Source organism: Trichoderma ghanense (assembly GCF_004382785.1).
Source record: "Trichoderma ghanense strain CCMA-1212 chromosome Unknown scaffold_30, whole genome shotgun sequence".
In the NCBI taxonomy this organism is placed as follows: domain Eukaryota; kingdom Fungi; phylum Ascomycota; class Sordariomycetes; order Hypocreales; family Hypocreaceae; genus Trichoderma; species Trichoderma ghanense.
Window position 1 is genome coordinate 108409 of NW_027395693.1, and position 19977 is coordinate 128385.

At 56.6% G+C, this 19977-nt stretch overlaps 5 protein-coding genes across 5 annotated transcripts; 1 reads left to right on the forward strand and 4 right to left on the reverse strand.

The window, feature by feature from the left end:
• Positions 1 to 1357: 1357 nt before the first annotated feature.
• Positions 1358 to 6419, reverse strand: CCMA1212_010742 (uncharacterized protein; the record flags this gene model as incomplete). The annotated part of the gene is made up of 2 exons (XM_073707773.1): positions 1358 to 1555; positions 1611 to 6419. 2 exons carry the CDS (start codon positions 6417 to 6419, stop codon positions 1358 to 1360), a joined length of 5007 nt encoding a protein of 1668 aa, XP_073553749.1.
• A 1651-nt stretch (positions 6420 to 8070) lies between these two features.
• On the forward strand, positions 8071 to 8645 carry CCMA1212_010744 (uncharacterized protein; the record flags this gene model as incomplete). The annotated part of the gene is made up of 2 exons (XM_073707774.1): positions 8071 to 8087; positions 8162 to 8645. 2 exons carry the CDS (start codon positions 8071 to 8073, stop codon positions 8643 to 8645), a joined length of 501 nt encoding a protein of 166 aa, XP_073553748.1.
• Positions 8646 to 9548: 903 nt separating this feature from the next.
• CCMA1212_010746 (uncharacterized protein) lies at positions 9549 to 11516 on the reverse strand (the record flags this gene model as incomplete). The annotated part of the gene is made up of 1 exon (XM_073707775.1): positions 9549 to 11516. The coding sequence occupies one exon, from the start codon at positions 11514 to 11516 to the stop codon at positions 9549 to 9551; it is 1968 nt and encodes a 655-aa protein (XP_073553747.1).
• Positions 11517 to 13681: 2165 nt separating this feature from the next.
• On the reverse strand, positions 13682 to 14655 carry CCMA1212_010748 (Carbonic anhydrase; the record flags this gene model as incomplete). The annotated part of the gene is made up of 3 exons (XM_073707776.1): positions 13682 to 13871; positions 13935 to 14106; positions 14196 to 14655. 3 exons carry the CDS (start codon positions 14653 to 14655, stop codon positions 13682 to 13684), a joined length of 822 nt encoding a protein of 273 aa, XP_073553745.1.
• Positions 14656 to 17342: 2687 nt separating this feature from the next.
• On the reverse strand, positions 17343 to 17873 carry CCMA1212_010749 (uncharacterized protein; the record flags this gene model as incomplete). The annotated part of the gene is made up of 2 exons (XM_073707777.1): positions 17343 to 17583; positions 17683 to 17873. The coding sequence occupies 2 exons, from the start codon at positions 17871 to 17873 to the stop codon at positions 17343 to 17345; spliced, it is 432 nt and encodes a 143-aa protein (XP_073553746.1).
• Between the last annotated feature and the right edge of the window lie 2104 nt (positions 17874 to 19977).

A 19977-nucleotide genomic window follows, 5' to 3' on the forward strand; every position in this document is an offset into this window, starting at 1 on the left:
CCCCCCCCTTTATACGAAACCCTCTACTGACAAAGATAAAGTACAAGTTGGTAGGGCGTTGAGTTTGCGTGTTTTACCCCTTGGCTTTCCCCTTCGGGAGACGCGGAAGCTTGTTTTGGTCCAACATACTTATAAGATTGGAATAAGGCCCAGCCTCCCAACGCCAGCCACAAGACGCCTTTTTTTTTTTTTAACAAGCAAGATTGGGGGCCTTCTCACTTTAGAAATCTGCGCTGGAATGTTCTCTGGACTATTGGACGGCCTAGCTTGAGTAGAATGGATGAAGTTGAATCAAATAGCTGAGTTGCTGAATACCTCCCCCCCCCCCCAAGTTCGTCAAACGATTGAGGAGAAGATCCCGAGCACCCACAACCAGAGCCTCCCACATACAGACGCCTTCTTTCACACTTTTATTCCTTTCATTTACTACCAGAGTCACCTCTTCAACATGCAAGTCATGAGGCCAGAGACGTCGTAGGCTGTGAGACAGCTTATAAGGTAATCGAAAAGCGTGACGTGAGGAATTACGTCTGCGGCACATCACTTTCGAGAAGCCTCATTTCATCGGTGCGGATAGATAAGCCGACGATAACTTGCTTAGCAAAGACGGACGGTCAAATCATACAAGCTTCTGCGCACACAGCTTTTAGTTCCTGAACTCAAACCTATCCCGCAATCATCCATCACTCCAGACTGCAAGTAAGGGGCAAGGTATTACATCGTGACTAATTACTTCTACATAAACACATATCTCACAATAATAAAGAAAGAAAAAAGCGACCTCGAATCTCCTCATCCACCATCCATCGCATCCAAACATGGGCGCGTGCAGAACTGCAAACGAACTTTTTGGTATCATTGCTTCCCCCCTCCCCCTCACAAAATCTCGTCAAGACGGTAGTGGAAAAAGCTTCCCAGACTGCTCAATACGACATTCCTCACGGGAGGCGATATCCAGCAGCAAGGATCAAAGGCAGCAAAACAACAGTCATAGACGAGCCGCCGTGGTTGGCTGTGATAATGCAGCGTAAATAACAAAAGTCATTCATGCCATGCTCAGAAATCGGATGCTTTCAGATGCGCAGCGAAAGCATATGCCAGGCTTCGTCCCCTAATAGACATCAAGTCGTTGACTCCGTACCCTCGTCTTCGCCTCATGTCCAAAGACAGCGACACAGCAGACGGTGAACACAGCTCACGAGCCACAAGCCGCAGGATGGCCCTCTCAAATCTCAAATCCATAACCCTCGAAATGAAAATCAAAACTTCCGCCGTAAAAAAAAGCAATAGCTTTGGGAATCATGCTGAAAGATGCCAATGGAAAAGACGTAGTAAGGAAGATGATTACTGTAATCGCCTAGGCAAAGGTGTTGAGGATGTGCCTCGACGACTGCACAATCCAGTCCAGCTTGCCTCGCTCGAGGTTGGCGAGGAACGGGTCGGTGGGGAAGCCATCCTGGATACCAGCAATCAGAGGCTGCACGCGGTTAATGAGCAACTGCATCGTCTGAGATGTGCTCTTTACGATTTCACGCGAGGTGTCATCGTCCCAGTTCTGCAAGGACGGGTTAGCACGTCGAGTTCCAATAAGAGACAAATCGATTACTCACGTAGTTGGGCAAGCTGGCGCCAAAGGCCCTCACGGCCATCTCGATCCACTCAATCTCCTCCTTGAGGCGCGGGTTCGGCCGCAGCTCCTTGGAGATGGTGGCAATCACCACGAGCAGCATCAGCGGCTGCAGGTTGTCAAACTTGCTCGGGGGGTATCGGCTCAGGCAGCGGCGGAAGATGTCCGTCTCGCGGCCGCTCTGGATCCACTGGATCATGGCGTCCTGCAGGCGGTTCTCGGCAATGGCCTGCTCAATCACGCGGATGCGCTGCACAAGGTCGTTGTCGGCCTCGGCCTCGGTCCGGTTCATCTGGCTGGCGTAGGCGCCGGCGAGCGCAGTCACGTTGTTGACGGGCCCGACGTGGTCCGAAGGGGCGGCGGAGCCGTGCGGGCTGGCCATGTGCTGCGAGCCGCGCAAGTACTGAGGGCTGCCGTACTGCTGCGGGTGGCCGAGGCTCGGGGCCTGGCTGGGCGGCTGGCTGGGCGGGAAGCTGGGCCGGTGGCTGGCCACGGTGTTAGCGTAGCCATGGGATCCGATGCTGTGGGCGACGCTGCCGGGATGCGGCATGTTGACGCCACCGGGGGCTGCCCCCACGGGGAGCTCGACGGGCTGCTGCTTGAACTTGATGAACTCGGCCTGCAGCGACGACTGCGAGGCCGCCATCGTCGACACCATGTCCGTCAGCCGCGTCACGTACGACAGCAGCTGGTCAATCTTGTTGTTGTCCGCGGCGTGCTGCGCCTTCATCTGCTCAAACTGGTCGTGGTACTGCTTGTGGATGTCCGTGGCCACGCGCTGGGCCGCCTGGGTCGCAATGTTGTTCAGCGTCGGCGCCAGGCGCTGCGTCAGCGTCGACAGCACCTCCTGCTGCACGCTGGCCGACACCACGCTGCTGACTCTATCGGCAATGGCGTTGATGAAGTCGTTGGACCGGAGCGAGCGGCTGACGGCGTGCGGCAGGGCGCCCTGGATCTCCTTCTGCACGGACAGCATCATGTTGGCCTGCAGCTTGTTCAGGACCAGGTCGGCGACGGCCTGGCTGGTCTTGTCGCTGATGGTGGGGATCACCACGTCGGTAAACTGCTGGTGGATTAAAGTCTCGAGCACCTTCTGGGTGTTCTCGTTCAATATATCCGAAACCATGTCGAGGAGTTTCCGCTGGTGCTGGTTGAAGTTGTCGTCCCTGGCGCGAGCGTTGTCATTGATCTTGCTGTGGAGGTTGTTCAGCGAGGACTTGAAGGTCTCCGACAGGGTAGCCCCGAGCCTCGTCTCCAGGCTGCTCATGGTCGACTCAAAGGCCTCGGCCGAGAGGCCACCGACGCCGGAAAGGCTGCCGGGGGCAGCAACGCCCTTGTTGGCGCCAGCCTCGCCCTTATGCGACGGCGCCGATCCGTTGGCGTTGAACTCGGCATCCTTGCCCTTCTTCTTACGTTGCTTGCGCTCGGGCTTCTCGGTGTGGTTCTCCTTTGATGACTGTCCAGGCGTCTCCGTCTCCTTGGCGTCGTTCTTGGGCCTCGCCGGCGTGGTGGCGGCGGCAGCCTGTGTCTCGATGATGCCCCGAGGAGTGACGGCTTCGGACGACGACGCAGCGGCGGCGGCCTGGGCAGACTGCGGCGGAGCAGCATCCTTGATCACCGTGCGCGTGGCAATGCGCACCGGAGTGGGAGCTGGCTGCTGCTGCTGCTCCGAGGCGCCGTTAGCGACGTCCGTCTGCACCGGCGTCTTGAGCTTGGACACGGAGACGACGCCCTCGAGGACAGCGTCGACGGGGTCGAGCACCTTGTTGTCCTTGGACCATCCCAGCTCGGCCTGCTTGATCATCAGGCAAGCAACGCCCTTGGAGTGCATGGCGTACAGCTCAAACAGGGTCGGCTCCTCTGTATCCTGGACCATGGCGGGGTTGGCCAGGATGTCGAGGCTTCGGAGGATGCCGCGGTTGTCAAAGGAGTACTCGCGGACGCCGCTGATGACAGCGGTGCTATCGGGCTGGGGAATCGAAGGGTCCTGCGAGCACAGCTTCTGGATGTACTCGGCCTGGGAAACGCTCTTGAGGTTGTACTTGGGGGCCGAGAGATGGGCAAAGTAGACCGAGTTGCGGGTCGGGTGGCCAATGATGATCATGCCGCTGGCCGGGTGATACATGACGCTGCAGACGGCGTCGGACTCCTTGCTGTGGGGGAGGTTGAACTCCTGGACGGGCTTGCCCAGGGCCAGATCCCACAGCTGCAGGGTGTGGTTCTGCTTCATGCCGACAATCATGTACCGCAGCGCGCACCGCTTCTGGTACGGGCGCTGCTTGTCGAGGAGCAGGACCGACGTCGGCCACGCCTTTTCGCCCTCGGGCGTGCTCGCCAGCGTCATCAGGGGCTCCTTGACCTCGAGGTTCGAGTGCGCGGGCACGGGGTTGCGGGGGTCCGAGCCCTCCTTGACGGCCGTCAGGTCGCGGACGTCCCAGAACTTGACGCGGCCCGACTTGTCGAGCGAGACAACGACGGTGTCGTCCTGGCTAAAGGTAAAGTCCTTACCAGCCTTGCCAGTGTTGATCTTGAGGGAGCATTGGCTCAGCAGCGCCTCGGTATCGGCGACGCGGTCGTGCTCGTGGCCGGGCTTGAACAGCTTGTTCTGCAGGATGAAGGAGGGCCAGATGAAGTGAATCGACTTGCCGCGGCCGACGGCGAAGAACTCGGGGTGGTTGGTCGAGGCGCGGGCGCGCGTCTTGAGGGCACCGCCGGGGGCGTCGCCCTCCTGCGAGTTGATCGGGGGCAGGGCAAAGCCGTACTGCTCCAGGTGGGGGTCCTCGAGGTGGTCCTTCTCGCCGTCCTTGATCAGGACCCAGTAGACGGTGCCGCTGATGCCGGTACCGATGATAGCTTCCCGGGCAGGGCCATCGTAGTCGTTGGGGGTGACGGACATGGCGACGTTGAAGATGCGATCCCTGGTATCTCTAAACACCTTTGCATCTTTTCCGTCGTCCTGGCGAATGACGCGCAGGCCGCCCTGCTTGGACATGCCGTGCGTCATGTACGTCTGGGAGGCGGTGTACAGGTTCCGGTCAATCTGGTCAAAGTCCTTCTTGAGGTGCGCAACGTCCATGATCGACTCCTCTCGGAACTGCGGGCGAGGCTCGGTCGCGTCTTCCTGGAGCGTGATGGAGATCCAGGGCTTCATGGGGAAGTTGTAGACCTTGACAGAAGCCGGCTCCTTCTCCTCGATGACGACAATCTCGTCCTGGTCGGCGCTCTCCCAGCTGTCTGCGACGCCGTGGTTGTCAGCCTCCCTCGCCTCGGGAGCATCCTTGGAGAGGCGTTCCTCGGAGGAGCCGAAGCCGTGGTGCTCATAGCCCGACTTGATGTCCTCCAGGGTGTGCTTCTCGATGGAGCGCGTAGCGTCCGAGTAGTTGGACGGCTGCACCCAATCGCTCTCGTCGTGAGGCTTGACGGTGGCGCTCTCGGCATAGTTGGACACGGTCTCGCGCTCAGCTCTGTCCAGGGCCTCCTGGGCGTCGCGGTCGGCGCGGCTGGCGAGGTCGTGGACGGCCTCGGCGACAGTCTCCCTGTTCTTGTCAATGTTGACGAAGCTGCCGAAATCCGACGTCGGAGGGGTCGGCTTCAGAGGCTGCTGCGTCGAGTGGTGCGAGTGGTGCGAGTGGTGCGAATGGTGCGAATGCAGAGACGAAGTACGGTCGAGGCCGTGTCTGAACTGTTGGGGAGGGCTCTGCAGAGGGCTGCGCTCGCTGCCACCAAAGGGATTGGAGCCCGCCGGCGAGCCCTGGTCCTTCTTCAAGATGTGAAAAGGAGGCGGGGCAGAGCCGTGGACGCTGCCTGTGCTGTGCGGCGACATCTGGTTAAGAGTGCCGGCCAGCGCCTGGTAGAGAACCGAGACATCGGGCTGGTCCTTTTGCGTAGGCGAGAAGATGGGGTTGATGCCAGGATGGCCATGTCCGTGTCCGTGCCCGGCAAACGCGTCTGCCGCCTGCTGGTAGTGCGGCTGCGCTTGATACGAGCTTGCAGCTTGCTGCTGTTGCTGTTGCTGCGGAACCTGCTGCTGGTGCTGCTGCTGCTGCTGCTGCTGCTGCGGATGATGATGTCCGTAGTAGCGACTGCTCGTCTCCGACAGAAGCTCCTGTGACAGCGGCGTGTGCTCGGCAGAGCGCGACGTCTCGTGCTGCAGCGGCTGGTCCGTCTGGCTCGGCTTGGGTATGGAGAGGAGATTGAGGAGATAGCTTGTGGTATTGGCAGGCGGCGTTCCGCCGGCAAAGGGGTTCGCGGGCTGGGCGTGAGCCTGGGGCGGCGTGGGAGCTGGCTTGGGCTCTTCCAGCTCGTGAGCGCCTCTCATGAGGGCGGCGAGCAGCCCCGAGGGATTGTCCGCCGTGGGAGCGGGCTGGTGGATGCGAGTCGAGAACTGGTTGGAGGACTGCATCTGGAGCTGTTGGAGGCGTCGGTAGCGCTCTTCGTCTTCGTCGTCGTCTTCGTCGTCATCGTCCTCATCGTCTTGCCTCGCGGGCTGGTGCTGCTGCTGGGCCGACAAGGGCTGAGATTGAGCATGAGCTTGCAAGGACGACTCGGCGTGGTGCTGGGCGGACGACGAGGACGGCGGCAGCGGGGCCTGGTGCTGGGCGTGAGCCTGACCGTGAGCCGGAGCCTGAGGTTGACCCTGACCCTGGCTCTGGCTCTGGTTCGACGGCTGCAGCGGCTCCTTGGAGGTGCCAGGGCCACCGAACTTGAGCAGGTTGAGCAGGTTGGCGGTGCGATCCGAGCTGGGCCCAATGCCGCCAGACACGGGCGGAGTGGGCGCAGGAGGCAGATCCATGATGGAGACGAAGCTGCGAATTGGGCGACGCGGCGATGCGATGCAATGCAGATGACTGCCGCTTCCGCGCTGCGCGAGAGGGCGAGGGTGGACGAAGTGTGGAGAAGTCCAGCCGTCGGTCGATGGTGGGGGATGCTGACGATGGAGGGGGAAAGGAGTTGAAGGCGAGTTAGAAAGGGAAGATAAGGGGGGGATAGATGCGGGAAAGGGGAGGGAGAGGGAGGGCGAGAGAAATGTCGGTGTTATAGTCGAGGTTGGTGAAGAGGGCAAAACACGGGACAGATTTTGGAGCGAGGCAAGAAAAAAAGTTGGGACTTGGCCCAGTTGAGGTTGGGTAACAATTCATCAGTCACTGTCGCTTCCGGGGCTGCTAGCGGCAGGCAGCCTTGAGCCTCAGTGAGTCTGGGGGGGCGCAGTTAGTGCCCGGCATCAGGCGCACGGCGCGTGTTCGCACTGGAGCCTCCGCTGAAGCTGCCGCCTGGATCCCACCGGTTTGCGGCTCGACAGTGCGCACGGGCGATTGCCGGTGATGAGAGACGCAACCAGGTTTACATGGGTCGGACACTTCATCACCACCAAGAAGAAGTTGACTCGAAAGCAGAGTAAAAGAAAAGGGTACTTTTAGGGCATAGCAAAACTAGACAAGCCGAATGTGCTTTGCACGCATAGGGAACTCGCGTCAGGCAACAAACAATCACTGACAAGCCAAACAAACACAAAGCTGTGTGCATCTCCCAACTACTAAGCACGTACCCCACTGCTGCCAGCTCACACACATGCACCCAAAGCACGCCACAGATGCCCAACCACAGCGCCCGAGAAGCAGGCAGATAAGGAGACGAGTAGACAATATGCGGCAACCAACGAAGTTCCCAAGGCTCTATCTATCTACTCTTGCATTGGAGTGTCGTTTTGATAAGGAAAGGTCCTGCGGAGGGAGGCAGCAAAGGAGAAAACAACCGTGCCTTGGACTTCAACAGCATGGCACAGCACTTCTTCAAGGCACAAGCCCGCCGCAGCCTCGTGTGGCGCCACCTCCGGCGTCCAGCCTCGCCTCACTTGTCTCTCCCCAGCACTATGTCACGGAGTTTTTCCGTTCTAGGAGCTGCGTGAGAGCGGCAGTGTGTAATCGTTCCATCCACTCTCCCGGCATCACATCATTCACTCAACCTTCAAAATCCTCCACCTCTGTGTTCTTACAAGTTTTGTGAATGGCCAGCTACTCGTAACGCAGACCTGACTGCGCAGCATATCTTCTCTTTTCTTTTCCTTGATAGCGTACCTAGTTCGTACCACTACCATTTTACCTAAACCTTGCCGTCTTGTCCTTCTGCTGCTGATAGTCCCATCATTCTCCGTCTTATCGCTCTCCCTTTCAGAGGCGGCGCATACAAGGGAACCTCGGGCAAATTCTTGAACGCTGCCTTGATCGCCTCTTTACACGTTTCAACGTTCCGTTTCCATCCCACGCCATTAGACCACAACATCCGACGACACTCTTCAAACCCTCGCCAAACGCTCGCCACCTTGCTCCAAGCCCGGCAACCACCAAAAAGCTCCGAGAATCTCCAATAACCCACCAACGTCCAGCCTCAACCACACCATTCGCAAGGAATACCACCAAATCACGAAGCCACAGCCAGCGAACACAATGTTCTGCCTCCGCAGGTTCGTGCCCTTTCTAATTCATCCCAGCTCCCGACCTTCTCATTGTCGCAATCGCTAATCCTTGTCCTTAACAGCTGGCTCCCGCTCCTCTTCATCCCGACAAACGCCTCGCCCGCCTTCATCTTCCTCTTCTTCATCTGCACCTACTTCCTCAACCGCCCCTGCGTCTACTGCTCCGTCCTCCTCGTCATCCTCTTCCTCACCTCGTGCAACTGGTCCGACCGCTGCTGCTTCGACCTCAGCAGCAACTGGTTCCTCCCTCGCCCGCCCGCCACAACATCAACGTCAACAACCTCCACCTCCTCCTCCATCGTCTCTTCTTCCCTCACCAGCAGTGGCGCCGCTGCTCTGCAACTACCGCTCGACCACGACCATGCCTTCAACGACACAGTCGTCGACATGCTCAACACCACCGCCAAAGCCGCCGCGCGGGCCGCCGCCGAGGAAATCGCCGTGCTGAGGAACGAATGGACTGGCTTGGGGGTCGAGTGGCTTAGGAACTTGCTGGGCAAGCGGGAGTGGAGGATTGATTGCATGGACATCTACATTCGGTTGTGACCGGACGAGCACACGGATATTGACGGGTGAAAGAAAAAAAAAAAAAAAAAGGGCATGTATTGATGGAGTCAACTTGTAATGGGATTGTACTACCTTTGGGCACGACTGCTGGCTTGACTTGCTTTTTCTGAACAGCGATATGGGGGTCTCATACATGTACGTGGATAGCGCTTGATTGTTTCCATACTTGATGTAATATTCATACAGGTCTTGATGTCCATTCAATTCCGGCCTTCAACTTTACTCCTCCAATCGACGTTCATGCGCCCGCTCAGGAGACACGGTGTGCATTTACGCCGATAAAAAGGGTCAACTGCAGGGAGAACAAGCAAAGGGCATGCCGTCCGCAAACAAGGTTGCATGCGCAGAATCGCAGAACGCAGCAATTCTTCAGCAAACAAATCGCATGCATGTCCCCAACACATCAAAACGTCCAAGCTGTAGATCGATACAAGGGCAAACATTATTTTCTACCAAACTATTGAATAATTGATTGCTGGTATCAAACTCTATCAAACAGCATCATCAAGCGTTTATACAATAACGACCCATTCTTCATGTACCTTATTATACCTACGCATCAAGCAATCTACCTAAAACCGCTGCTTTTCACCCCTCTCACCATGCATTTGCTCAAAATCGTCTCCATGTCCAAGCAAACGAAAGACAAAAAAAAAAAAAGAGAGAGAATGGCATAAACTATTCTCATCGCGGGCGTCTTGTATATATCAGGCATCTGTATCCAGCACTCATTACTTACAAATTCATGGTATCCTTCATCCATCATCGCTAGGGGTCATGGTGATAGTAGGCAGGGGAATGATGGGAAATTGTTCCAAAGAAGAAAGTGAAAGAAGTAAATAACAAGCAAAAAGAGAGAGAAAGAAGAAAGGAAATCATCATCTACCAGGGAAACTTGAAGCGAGTGCCCCATTCCCAATCAGTCTGCCCCTGGGTCTGCTGCTGCTCCCCGGCATCCTCCTCGCCCGGAAGCCCATCCAGATAATGCACCCCATCAGAATCCTTGGCGCCCTCAAAGTCCTCGTCATCAACCGCCTCGTCGCCATCCTGGTTACCAAACAAATCATCGTCTGCTTCCGGCATGTCGGTGCGCGCGACCGTCGTCCTCTCCGTCACCGTGGCGGTCAGCCACTTCTCCACCGTCTGCGGCTCCATGGCGGCACACGGATTCTCGCCGTCCGCCTTGGCCTGCGGCGTCAACAGGATCTCCACCACGGCAGACGTCGGCGAGAAGGAAACGTCGCCGTCGCCCTCGACCGCCACCTCGACGTGCACCTGTCCATCCTCGCCAATGGCGTCGCTCACAACCGTCGTCGGCGTCTCGGCCTCGTTGGGCTCGGTCAAGACGGGCTGGAAGGCGGCAATGTCGTCGTAGAACCGGTTGTTGACGCCGCCGCGGACCGCAACCGCCACGGTCAGGACGCTCAGCAGGAGGATTGCCAGGTTCCGCTTGTCGTCCAGCAGCGCCTTGAAGGCATTGACAACCATGTCGGGGAGGCTGCCGGCGGCGAAGCGGCGCTGCTTCTTGTGCTGGCCGAAAGCATCCGTCTGGGCGAAGCCCATGGACGGCCGGCTGCCCATGGAGGCCCTGCCCGACGTCTGCCGGGACTTGCTCCTGTACGCGTCGCCGTATCCGTCGGACGAGGTTCGCGGCGTGCTTCCGTCATGCGGCATAAACGACTCCTGGCCCATGGTCTCGTCGCCGACAGCCGGGTCGTCGAGGTCCTCTTCCGACTCGCGCTCGTCCTCGACGTCCTGCACGCGCGACGACAGCGGGCGCCTGCCAGCCCTGCTCTTAGAGTGGATGACCCTATCCTGGCGCGCCGCGAGCCGCACGAGCTCGTCCTGGAGCTTGGCGTCCATCATGGGCTCAATCTCAATGTCGACGCGCTCCATCTCCTTCCAGCAGGCCTCCCAGGCGCCGGCGCGCAGCAGGCCGTTGCTGGCGTAGACCTTGACGCGGTAGATCTTGCCGGCGCCGAGGGCGTCGAAGCGGATCTCGCAGTGGCAGGTCGAGCACCAGTGCGTCTGCTTCTCGGGCACGGGGGCGCGGGCCGCCGACTCGCCATCCTCGTCGTAGGGGTCGGCGTCGACGTCGTCGTCGTCCTCCTCGTCGGCAAAGGGCATCTCGTTGGAGGGCCCCAGGTAGTGGCCGCACTCGAGGATGCGGGCGCGGCGCTTGAAGGGCAGCTCGAGGGCCTCGAGCAGGCGCTCCTCCATGACCTCAAAGTCGTTCTGGGGGTGCGGCAGCAGGACGCCGCGGTCCTGGATGGTGTCGCCGATGGTGTCCTGCAGCTGGCGCCAGGCCTCGCGCAGCGTCTTGACGCCCTCGCTGAGCTCGCTCGTCTTTGCGTCGTCGAGCACGTCGCCCCAGCACCAGCGCAGCGGCAGCAGCGTGACGTGGAGCAGCACCAGCGGCGGGTCGTTCTTCTTGAACCGCGGCGGCGTCTTCTTGGGCGAGTACTGCGCCGACAGGTTGGGCGAGCCCAGGCGGGACGCGGTGGGCAGGGCGCTGCGGCGGCCGGAGCGAGGCTGGGCGGCGGCGGACGACGAGGCCCCGTGCTGGGCGGCCTTGCCGGCGGCGGAGGAGGAGGCGGACCTCAGCGACGGCCGCGGCTCGTCGTACTGCTGCTGGATGTCGGAGATGCGCGGCGAGCGCAGGCCGTCGTGGCGGGCGGCCTTGCGCGGGTCGGCCTCGGACACGGACCCCATGGAGCTTCGCGGGCTGTTGTTGTCGCTGAAGACGTCGTCGTCGTGCCCGTGGTGCGAGCTGGTGTCGGCGGCGTCTGCGTGGGACATGGTGTCGTCGTCGTCGTACTCGTGGTCGTGGTCGTAGCGGTAGTCTTCCATGCTCGGGTGAATGGCGATATCCGGGTCCTGCTGCCTCGTGCGCCTGCGGGGGCGGAGAGACAAGAGGATGGATGAATTGAGGGAAGAAGAAGAAGAAGAAGAGACGAAGAAGGACGCGGATCAAGCCGACAAGTGGCTTCTTCTATCATGTACAAGTGGGAAAAAAAAAAGCAAGGACTGGGCGTGTTGTTGCTTGTTGAATGTCGTATCCGCTCGCTCAGCCCAACAAACGGCCGGTATAACCACCGACTTGCTATCAGACGATATGATGCGCAGATTGTACAAGTCTCCTCTTCTCGAGTTGAGCGAGGAACACAAAAGAGCAATGAACAAGATGTGAATGAATAGACGACAAGATGGCAAGATACAGGCACAAGACAAGGGGTGAAGAGAGGATCAGAGCCCGACAGCGCGTGCGAGATGTGATGGCGGATGCTCATTGGGCATTGAGCTGCAGTTGCGTTGGCCCAGCCTCCTTGTTTACGCTGGTTGCCGACGCGACTCTTGATTGGGGGGGAGGCGGGGGGTTGGAGCGGCGCTACGAAGGTGCTCGACAGGAGGCTGGACGTTGACTGAATTTGACTGCAAGTCGGTTGAATGGATTCTTTCAATTCAATTTTGATGCAGAGAGAGACGGGAGGGAATCTTTAGTAAGTATGTAATTGCATGCATCAGCGCAAGGGCATGTAAAAGTCAATTGAGTTTGCCGTCAAAGCTTACGACACGGTAGCTCCAATCTCACGTGCACTTTGCCGTGTACACGGACGCAGACGCACCCATCTTCAGCAGCAGCAGCAGCAAAAACCAATGGTTCGTTCCTTTTTTTTTTTTTTTTTTTTTTTTTTCCCCTTCTCTTCTTTCCTGTCTAAAGTCCAATCGGTCGATGCCTCACATGTGCAAGTCGACAAAGTCGCCTCGTCACCCCCTGTACCTGTACGCGGTCCACAAATTCCAGGTTTCTGCTGGCCAGGGGCATGAAACGATTGACGAGACGCGGATCGTGGAAAGTTGTTGTTTGTTCATGTACTTTTGCTTGGCAACGGCTCTTGTTGATGGTTCACCTGGAGATGTCGTTGAATTGAATTGATCGTCACTGGATGCTTGTCGCGTCCCAATTGTTGACGGCATTTGTTCTCATTGATTGATTTGCTCATGTGTTTGTTTGCCTTGCGTGTATCTTGTGGATTCTTCATCATGGGCGCATGACAAACTAGCCTCAACCCAGCAAGGCGAGCACGTCAACACTCTTCACCGCCAGATCCATCGACTGTCTGCCCATCTCCCAAGTCAATGACCGCCAAACATGCAATATGAACCATCTTCATCTCTTCTGTACTTTGTACTATTCGTCAATCAGGGTTCCTCCAATTCCATCAACTGAACCTTCGCGGCCTCTCCCGCATCGCTATTCCGGATTAGGTAATCCCACATCCGACAAAGGGCACGCTTCCCATCAGACTTGTAAACTTAAAATCCTCTTTGCAGATGACAGCTGCTCCTAAGAGGGATGGATCTGAATGAGTACAGCCGACATGGTATTAGTGACCAGCCTTACAGGACTTGGAAAGCCTGTGACGCTCCCATAAGGCGGCATCTTGCCGATCTTGTGCCTCCTTGAACGGTTGGACTCTCGAGTCATCCGAGGTCGTCGAGTCCTTGTGCAACTTGGCCGTCTTCGAGTCATCACTAAGCCTTATGAATCCTTCTGTGCGACATTTCTTTTCTCTTCTCTTCTGCTGTTCCTTTTCTTTCCTTCCTTTTTTTGCCCCGTTTAAGAACATGAGTATACATATAAACTGTCAATGTGAGCTTCAGTGGCACGGTGTCACCTCATTCAGGGCTGAACTCGGCTTCACTAAATGACCTTGGATCTCACTTACACAACACTACCTCCATACGAACTTCTTACAAAGAGGCGCGAGTATCACACCCAGTAAGACATGGCTAGTTCAAAGACAAACATTAGGTATATTACGCTTCATCTTTATGCAAAAGGACGAAATAAGCCAGCAACGACAGTCTCCCAGCGACTGTCCCTCATATCCACACACCTTACATACACCAAAATATACATCCATGCAAACTCCTTCAACATACACCAAAACCAGATAGTATACACATATATGTCCGAGCCAAAAGAGTACATCCCATCACACCAACCGGGCTTACTTGAGCAGAGTGGCAGCGTGCTGGAGCAGGTTGGTCTCGCCAAGCGTGTTCTGCGTATAGCGAGAGTTGAACTTGATCACGTCCTTGACGCGGTGGTACGTAGCCTCGTCAATCTGGAGAGGCTTGCTGCTGATGTACCAGGTGACGCCCTCGGAGCAAGGAGGCGTCGTCAGAGAGCCCGAGTACCTGTATGAGTGTTAGCCAACAAAGTTACAGATCACTTGTGAAGGAAGGGACGGGGGGGCTTACGTGAAGATGGGGTGAGACTTGAGATGAGCCTCGAGAGGGGCAAAGACGAGAGGCCCCGTGGTGGTGGCCGAGCCGGGCGTGGCAATCATGCCGACGGAGGCGAAGACGGCCGTCAGCAGGGGATCGGGCAGGCCGAGCTCGATCAAGAACGAGACGACAGCCGTGGACTTGTCTATTTGGGACAAAGTCAGTAACCAGTACATCAGACGTACTCAACATGGATCTCATAGGGCTGCATATGAACCCATGGCAGAGACTCACCAGGGGCCGAAAACACAAAGTGCGTCTCCATGGGAAAGTACTCGTGCTCCACACGATGCTCGCTCGAAGAATGAAAGTGGAACTGCGCCAGGCTATACATCTTGCCATCGGCCCAGAGCGTCCCGTTGACAGGCACCTCGACCGTGGTCCCCAGGTTCTCAAACTCGGCCCCGAACGGATACGCATCGACGACGAACTCGACGGCGCCGCCCTCGATCCTCTTGATGGACGAGTCGATGTTGATGGGCGACTGGTGCTTGCCGGTGGCGCACAGCGCGTTGGCCGTGGCGTTGAGGCCGTGCCAGTTCAGGGGCCCGTCGAGCGCGGTGTAGCCAAAGGTGCTGATGGGGACGGCGCCGCCCTCGGAGCGCGGGTTGAGGTGCGTTCCGTAGTCGCAGGCTGCCAGCGCGGGGGCGGCGAGGGCGAGGGCGGCGAGGGATAGGTGGGCGAGGCGAGGCATGGTTGGCGTTTGTGTCAGTGGTGGTGGTGATATATAGAGAGGGTGTGTAAAGTAGGAGGAGAGTGAGGATGAGGAAAGGAATATAGAGTATAAGTATATATATATACAACAGAAAGTGAGAAGCAAAAGAAAACTAAAAGACAGAAAACAACAGAATAGTCTTTTGATGTAGTCTGATTAACAACCCGTATTAACCAAAGAAACAAGGACAAGGAAGACGCAAAAAAAGAAGGCGGACTGCTGGCTCTAATTGTAGTCCCGGCAGATAGGAGACGGAGCTTACATCTGACTTAAAAATCTCGCATGCATTCTACACGTTCTAGCCCTCCTCAACCCCCGGCCACCCCCCAAAACTCCTCGTGTCAGTCCAGTGCCGGAGTGCCAATCCCCCGGGAGCAGAACTCGGCCATTGGCAGCCAATCTCGAAGCTTGAAGCCCAGAGCGGAAACAAGTCGTCACCTTGGCCAATGGCCCCGGGCAAGCTTGGCGACGACGGCGTCAAGGCACGAACTCGGAGAAGTCCTGAAATTCGAGTTTACGGGGTTTGGCGGCTTACGGGTTGGTGCCGTTGCCGGTTTGGCACCACATTGCATGGCATGTCAATCGCTCATCAGCATCAAGCGCCGGCGCGAACCATTCAAAATCGACTACAGCCTATGTATTTCTCATTCTCCGTCAAATCCAGTCACTTTGGAGTCCGGCAGTTGCCCCTTTCTTTCTTCTCTCTTCGTGCTTCCGTGCTCATTGTCCCCTCGTAGGCTAAGTCCAAAGGCAGTTCTCCATCTCGGCCCCCGGAGACCCGGATTCACGTCGAGATTGTCATTTCGAGTTAAAGATGCTTACGCAAAAAAAATGAAACAATCTAGACTCTGTCGGCTGGAAACGTTGAAGTCTGTGTGGAGTCCGGAGCATCCCCATGAGACAGTCGTCAAACACTTTTATTTTTAAGCTTGTCTTGCGCATGGATGGGATGGGTCAAGCAATGTATCAGATCGAGCGGCTACCGTTTTGACATCCTTATCAACCATGCTTCTTGATCCTGGCTTCTGTGTGCCGAGTCTCGATATAGTGATTCTATCTGTGAAGTTGAAGATGTTCCTTCATGAGGTCGTCATGTATAAAAAAGTGGCGTATTTAAAGCCAAGTTCGACTCAAGGTGATGGCTCCCCCCCTTTCCCGGCTTTGCGGCGGCAATAGTTGTGCCACCGCGGCGCCTGATCTAAGCCCCATGAAGAGCGCTGAAGATTTTCCAACTTGGTTGTTCCCAATCGATTCTGCAGCGGCCGAGTCCGCGTTAGTGCTGCCACATGCCGTCCGTTCCTGCGTGGGTCAAAGCCCGGGCCTGTCACATGGCGGGATTGGGGGGATGCATTGAATTGATGCCGTTGTTTTATGTCTGTATGACGCGGCATGTTCCAGCTGGGGTTTTTGGGCAAGGTCCTTTCTTGGCAGGATGCGCGGGGGGCTTATTCGATGTTGTTGCTTGTATTCATCGTTTGGCGGAGGCCGCAGGTTGGCGATGTAGATGGAGATGGAGATGGGCATATGGAAGATGCTGTTTCCTTTGGGGGCGATGCAGGGGGAGACTTCATAATAGTAGAAGTGTTCCTGATAGTCACTCTATGTTTGCAAAATGTGCTGGATTGGGTGTTATAGCTGCCACGTCTTCAACTACCTTAGATGCTGACCTCGAGTTGATTTTCATCTTCATTCAAACCTCTAGTCAATGGTCTTTTCGATGCCTCTTCCATCTCCCAGGACAATAGCGTAACGCTCTCGACAGTGTCTGTAGAGCACTGCATGTTGTTCAAGGTCCGCATACGGAGCTCAAATGGTGCTTACAACAATCAATCAGAAAGCCCCTTTGCGTACGCTGCATGTCGCCAAATCTCGCAAACTCGGTAGATTCGCCTTCAAATGACCAATTAAAGCACTTATCCTCATGCAAGCCTCGCTATATCCAGCTTATCTGTCTGCAATGCCTACCTAGCATTTGGTGTTCAAGGGTTGCGTCAAAACCCGGTACGTGATTGGAGCAGAGTAAACATCTTGGCAGTCCCTCCCTAGTCAAGTTGAAGGGTTTCACAATCGGCCTCAGCTTCACCGGAAGCCGCGAACTGGTCTTGGCTTGACCCTGGGCGTCTTCTCGGGCTTTTCGGATGAGCAGGCTGCAACGGGGCGCTACTCTCTGTCTATATATAGGCCAACCAAAAGATCATCTTGTCTCTTCAACCCTGTGAGTCCTACGCCAAAGCACGAGGATCTCTTCGAGCACAAGTATGATTCCAAGACTTTGGAGTAACTCGGGCAACTAGGCATGTTCAGTCAATAACACACGTTCTGATTCTATTAAAGTTGAAGACGTTGCGTATGAGAACCCAAGTATATCGGCACTTTCGATGTGGGACGCGAGGGTCTGTATTTGTGTTGCCCGCTAAACAAGGTTTATAAACCAGCAATTCGCCTCCTCCTATTTTTTTTTTTTTATATTTTTTTTTTGCATCTGTCGACCCTCGTGAGTATCAAGCACGTGGCTGAAATAAAGGTGAGGGCCATGCCTCTGTCACAGCAAGCCTTCTGTCGGCCGGTGACAGCATGTTTTCCGGCCCGTAACTCGCTGGCCAATTTGTAGCCTCTCCGCTGAATCAATCTACTCATCCTCACACCACTTCCTGGGACCGGCCCCGTTACAGCTCGCAATAGGATTGAGTGACGGTGACAATCTCGGTCTGGGTAGGAGTGGAAGCGGTGACGGTGGTGGCGTGGATGCCCCAGCAAGAGCAAGCAGAGGAGTAGTGGCCAACGTCGCAAGGGTCGGCATAGTTGGGAATGGCAGTAGGGGTGACTGTGACGGGAGCAGCGTTGGCAGCGACGCGCTTGGCCTTGGGAGTCACTTCGGGGTCAACGGTGATGGTGATGGTGGTTGTTCTAGACAGGATTGTTAGCAATAAGCTGCTTGGTTGGATCTCGGGGATATCCTTGATTGTTGCTGCAGAGTCCGTATGAGGAGAGCAGCGATGGACATACGTAGCCTTGGGAGTGACGGTGGCCTGCATGAAGCTGGAGCAGTCGGACTGGCGAGAGGTGATGGGCAGGAGGCCATCGCGGGTGCCGGTGACGGCACGAGCGCAGTTGTCGGCGTTGCATCCGTTGGTTCGCTCGTTGATGAGGCCAGCCATGGCAGCGGCAACAAAGGACAGGACAACAGCGGCCTTCATGCTTGCGGTGTTTGGGCTTGTCTGGAGGGAAGACGTATGTTGTAATGAGCTTGAGGCTGAGACAACAAGGCAGGCCGGCACAGGAACACAAAGAAGTAGGGCTACTGAGCGGACAGAGTGAGACCGCAGGTCTATATAAGCAAGCAAAAAGCGCCGAACCTGGAGGAGAGGAGGCGGGCCCGGACCAGGGCCGGGCTTGGGATCCCATTGCACGAATGCCTGCGGATGCTTACGGCGACCAGCCGAGGCGGAAGCGCATGGCCTCCCTGCCAGGCTAGCAACAGTTCCTGGGAAAACAGCCTCCCAAAAGGCCATTTCCACCTGCTCGTATAAGAGCTGGACGGTGGCTTGAGGCGGGAATGGCGAGCAGTCCGGCTCCTTGGCAGCTGTCATCAGCATCTGCCATCCTCGCTATGCATAGTGCGGTGGTGAACAATACTCAATGCCTGGGGGCGAAGCCCACGACAGAGAGTAAACGAAGCAGAAAAGGGCGTAGTCCCCTCGTTCGGTGGCCGCGTTGGAGAAGATGGAGACGATGCTGCCTCTTGCGCGCAGCCAAGCATCGGCCAGGCTATTGACGAGCCGTGCCTGTGAGACGGGCCAGGGCCCCTGTCCGTCAATGTTCATTGAGCAATCAATAGAGAGCGCCCCCCCGGCTAATGTCAGCTGCTAACAACGACCCCATCACTCCAACGCTTTCCAGGATGGGAGGTAGCAATATGGAAGCGTATCCGTAGGATCCGTTGCCCGGAGAAAGCGAGAGCGAGAGCGCGAGGCCAGGCCAGACTCTGCCCTGCGCTGTGCTGTCTTGATGTCCTGCTTGAGCGCCTTGTGGGTGCGTTCACATACATGTAGACTCGGCATCCAGATCCACGAGTCTGGAGTTTCAGATGGCGACAAGGCACAATGCGTGAGGCTTCGGATGCCGACGAGGAGCACATCAAGAAGGAAGCCGGGCTTCAGATCCAGTCATGATGGACATGTTGATGGGTTCTGGACATACGAAGTCTCACCACCGGCCACGTAACAGCACGGCTAGTCGGCCACTCGTCACAGGACACGGCAACTCCCCTCATATGCCGTATAGATGTCTGTCCGTGCGTCGGTCAGTGTCCTAAGGGTACGAAGCGTCCGTTCCTTGTTCAGAGTAAAAGCTGAAAGAACGCCAAGATGCCCACATGCAGTCATCAAAGGGGGGGGGGGAGACGTCAAGCTTATAGCCTAACGAAGATTTGATGCAGGTGGAAATGAGCTTCATGTTGTGTCTGGCTGGAGGACAAAATCTCGCGCCCAATTTCTGCAGCGGGGCCCTCCGCGTGCTGGAGACCGCTAAAGAGCAGCTGACAGCGCTACAGCCCGCTGCGGCCATTCTGACAGGTGACGGGATGATGGAGTCCATCGAGCTGAGTTTCTAGATACCCAACCAGCCCCCAGCGTCAGTTCAACATCGCCCAAGCTCTGCCATCAACACGAAAAAAAAAAACGAAAAGAGTGCCAATCACAAGCAAGATGAACAGAAGCAAAGAGATTCCTTCCAAGCTGCCGGATAAAGACATGCAAAGAAGCGCAGCAAGGGGGGGCACAAAGGCGTCAAAAAGTTCCCATGCCAAGGCACCGTTCCAAACATCAACCGGGGGGGCAACATGCTTACAGAATCCATGCCTTGCCCGTACGATGACCATTGGCAATGCATCCATGCTCATCACCCGTCCGTCTCCAGCACCAAAAGACCCTCTCGCAATGGCTTGCTTGAAAGTCCTCTCCCGCACGTGGCAGCCACGCGTAATACCCTCGTTTTTTTAGTACGGAAAAGCCGTCCCGTCCACACTGACCAAATTCATCTCGCTTTTCTTTTCCCGTCGTCTTCTTTCTCTCCCTCTCGCGCTCGGTGTTCTGTTCGCCCCCAGTCCAACCGTCTCAAAGCGGCTGCCTTGTAATGGCATGTGGTCGGAATCCAGCCGATGCCGCTACACGCGATGCACCGGGGACCTTGAGATGCATGTGTGTGTGCCAAGAGCCATCTCAAAGGCCTCTCGGTGCTCGACCCGTCGCTGAGCAGCACGTGGGCGGTCGGACAACAGCATGGTGACTACTGTTCTGCTAC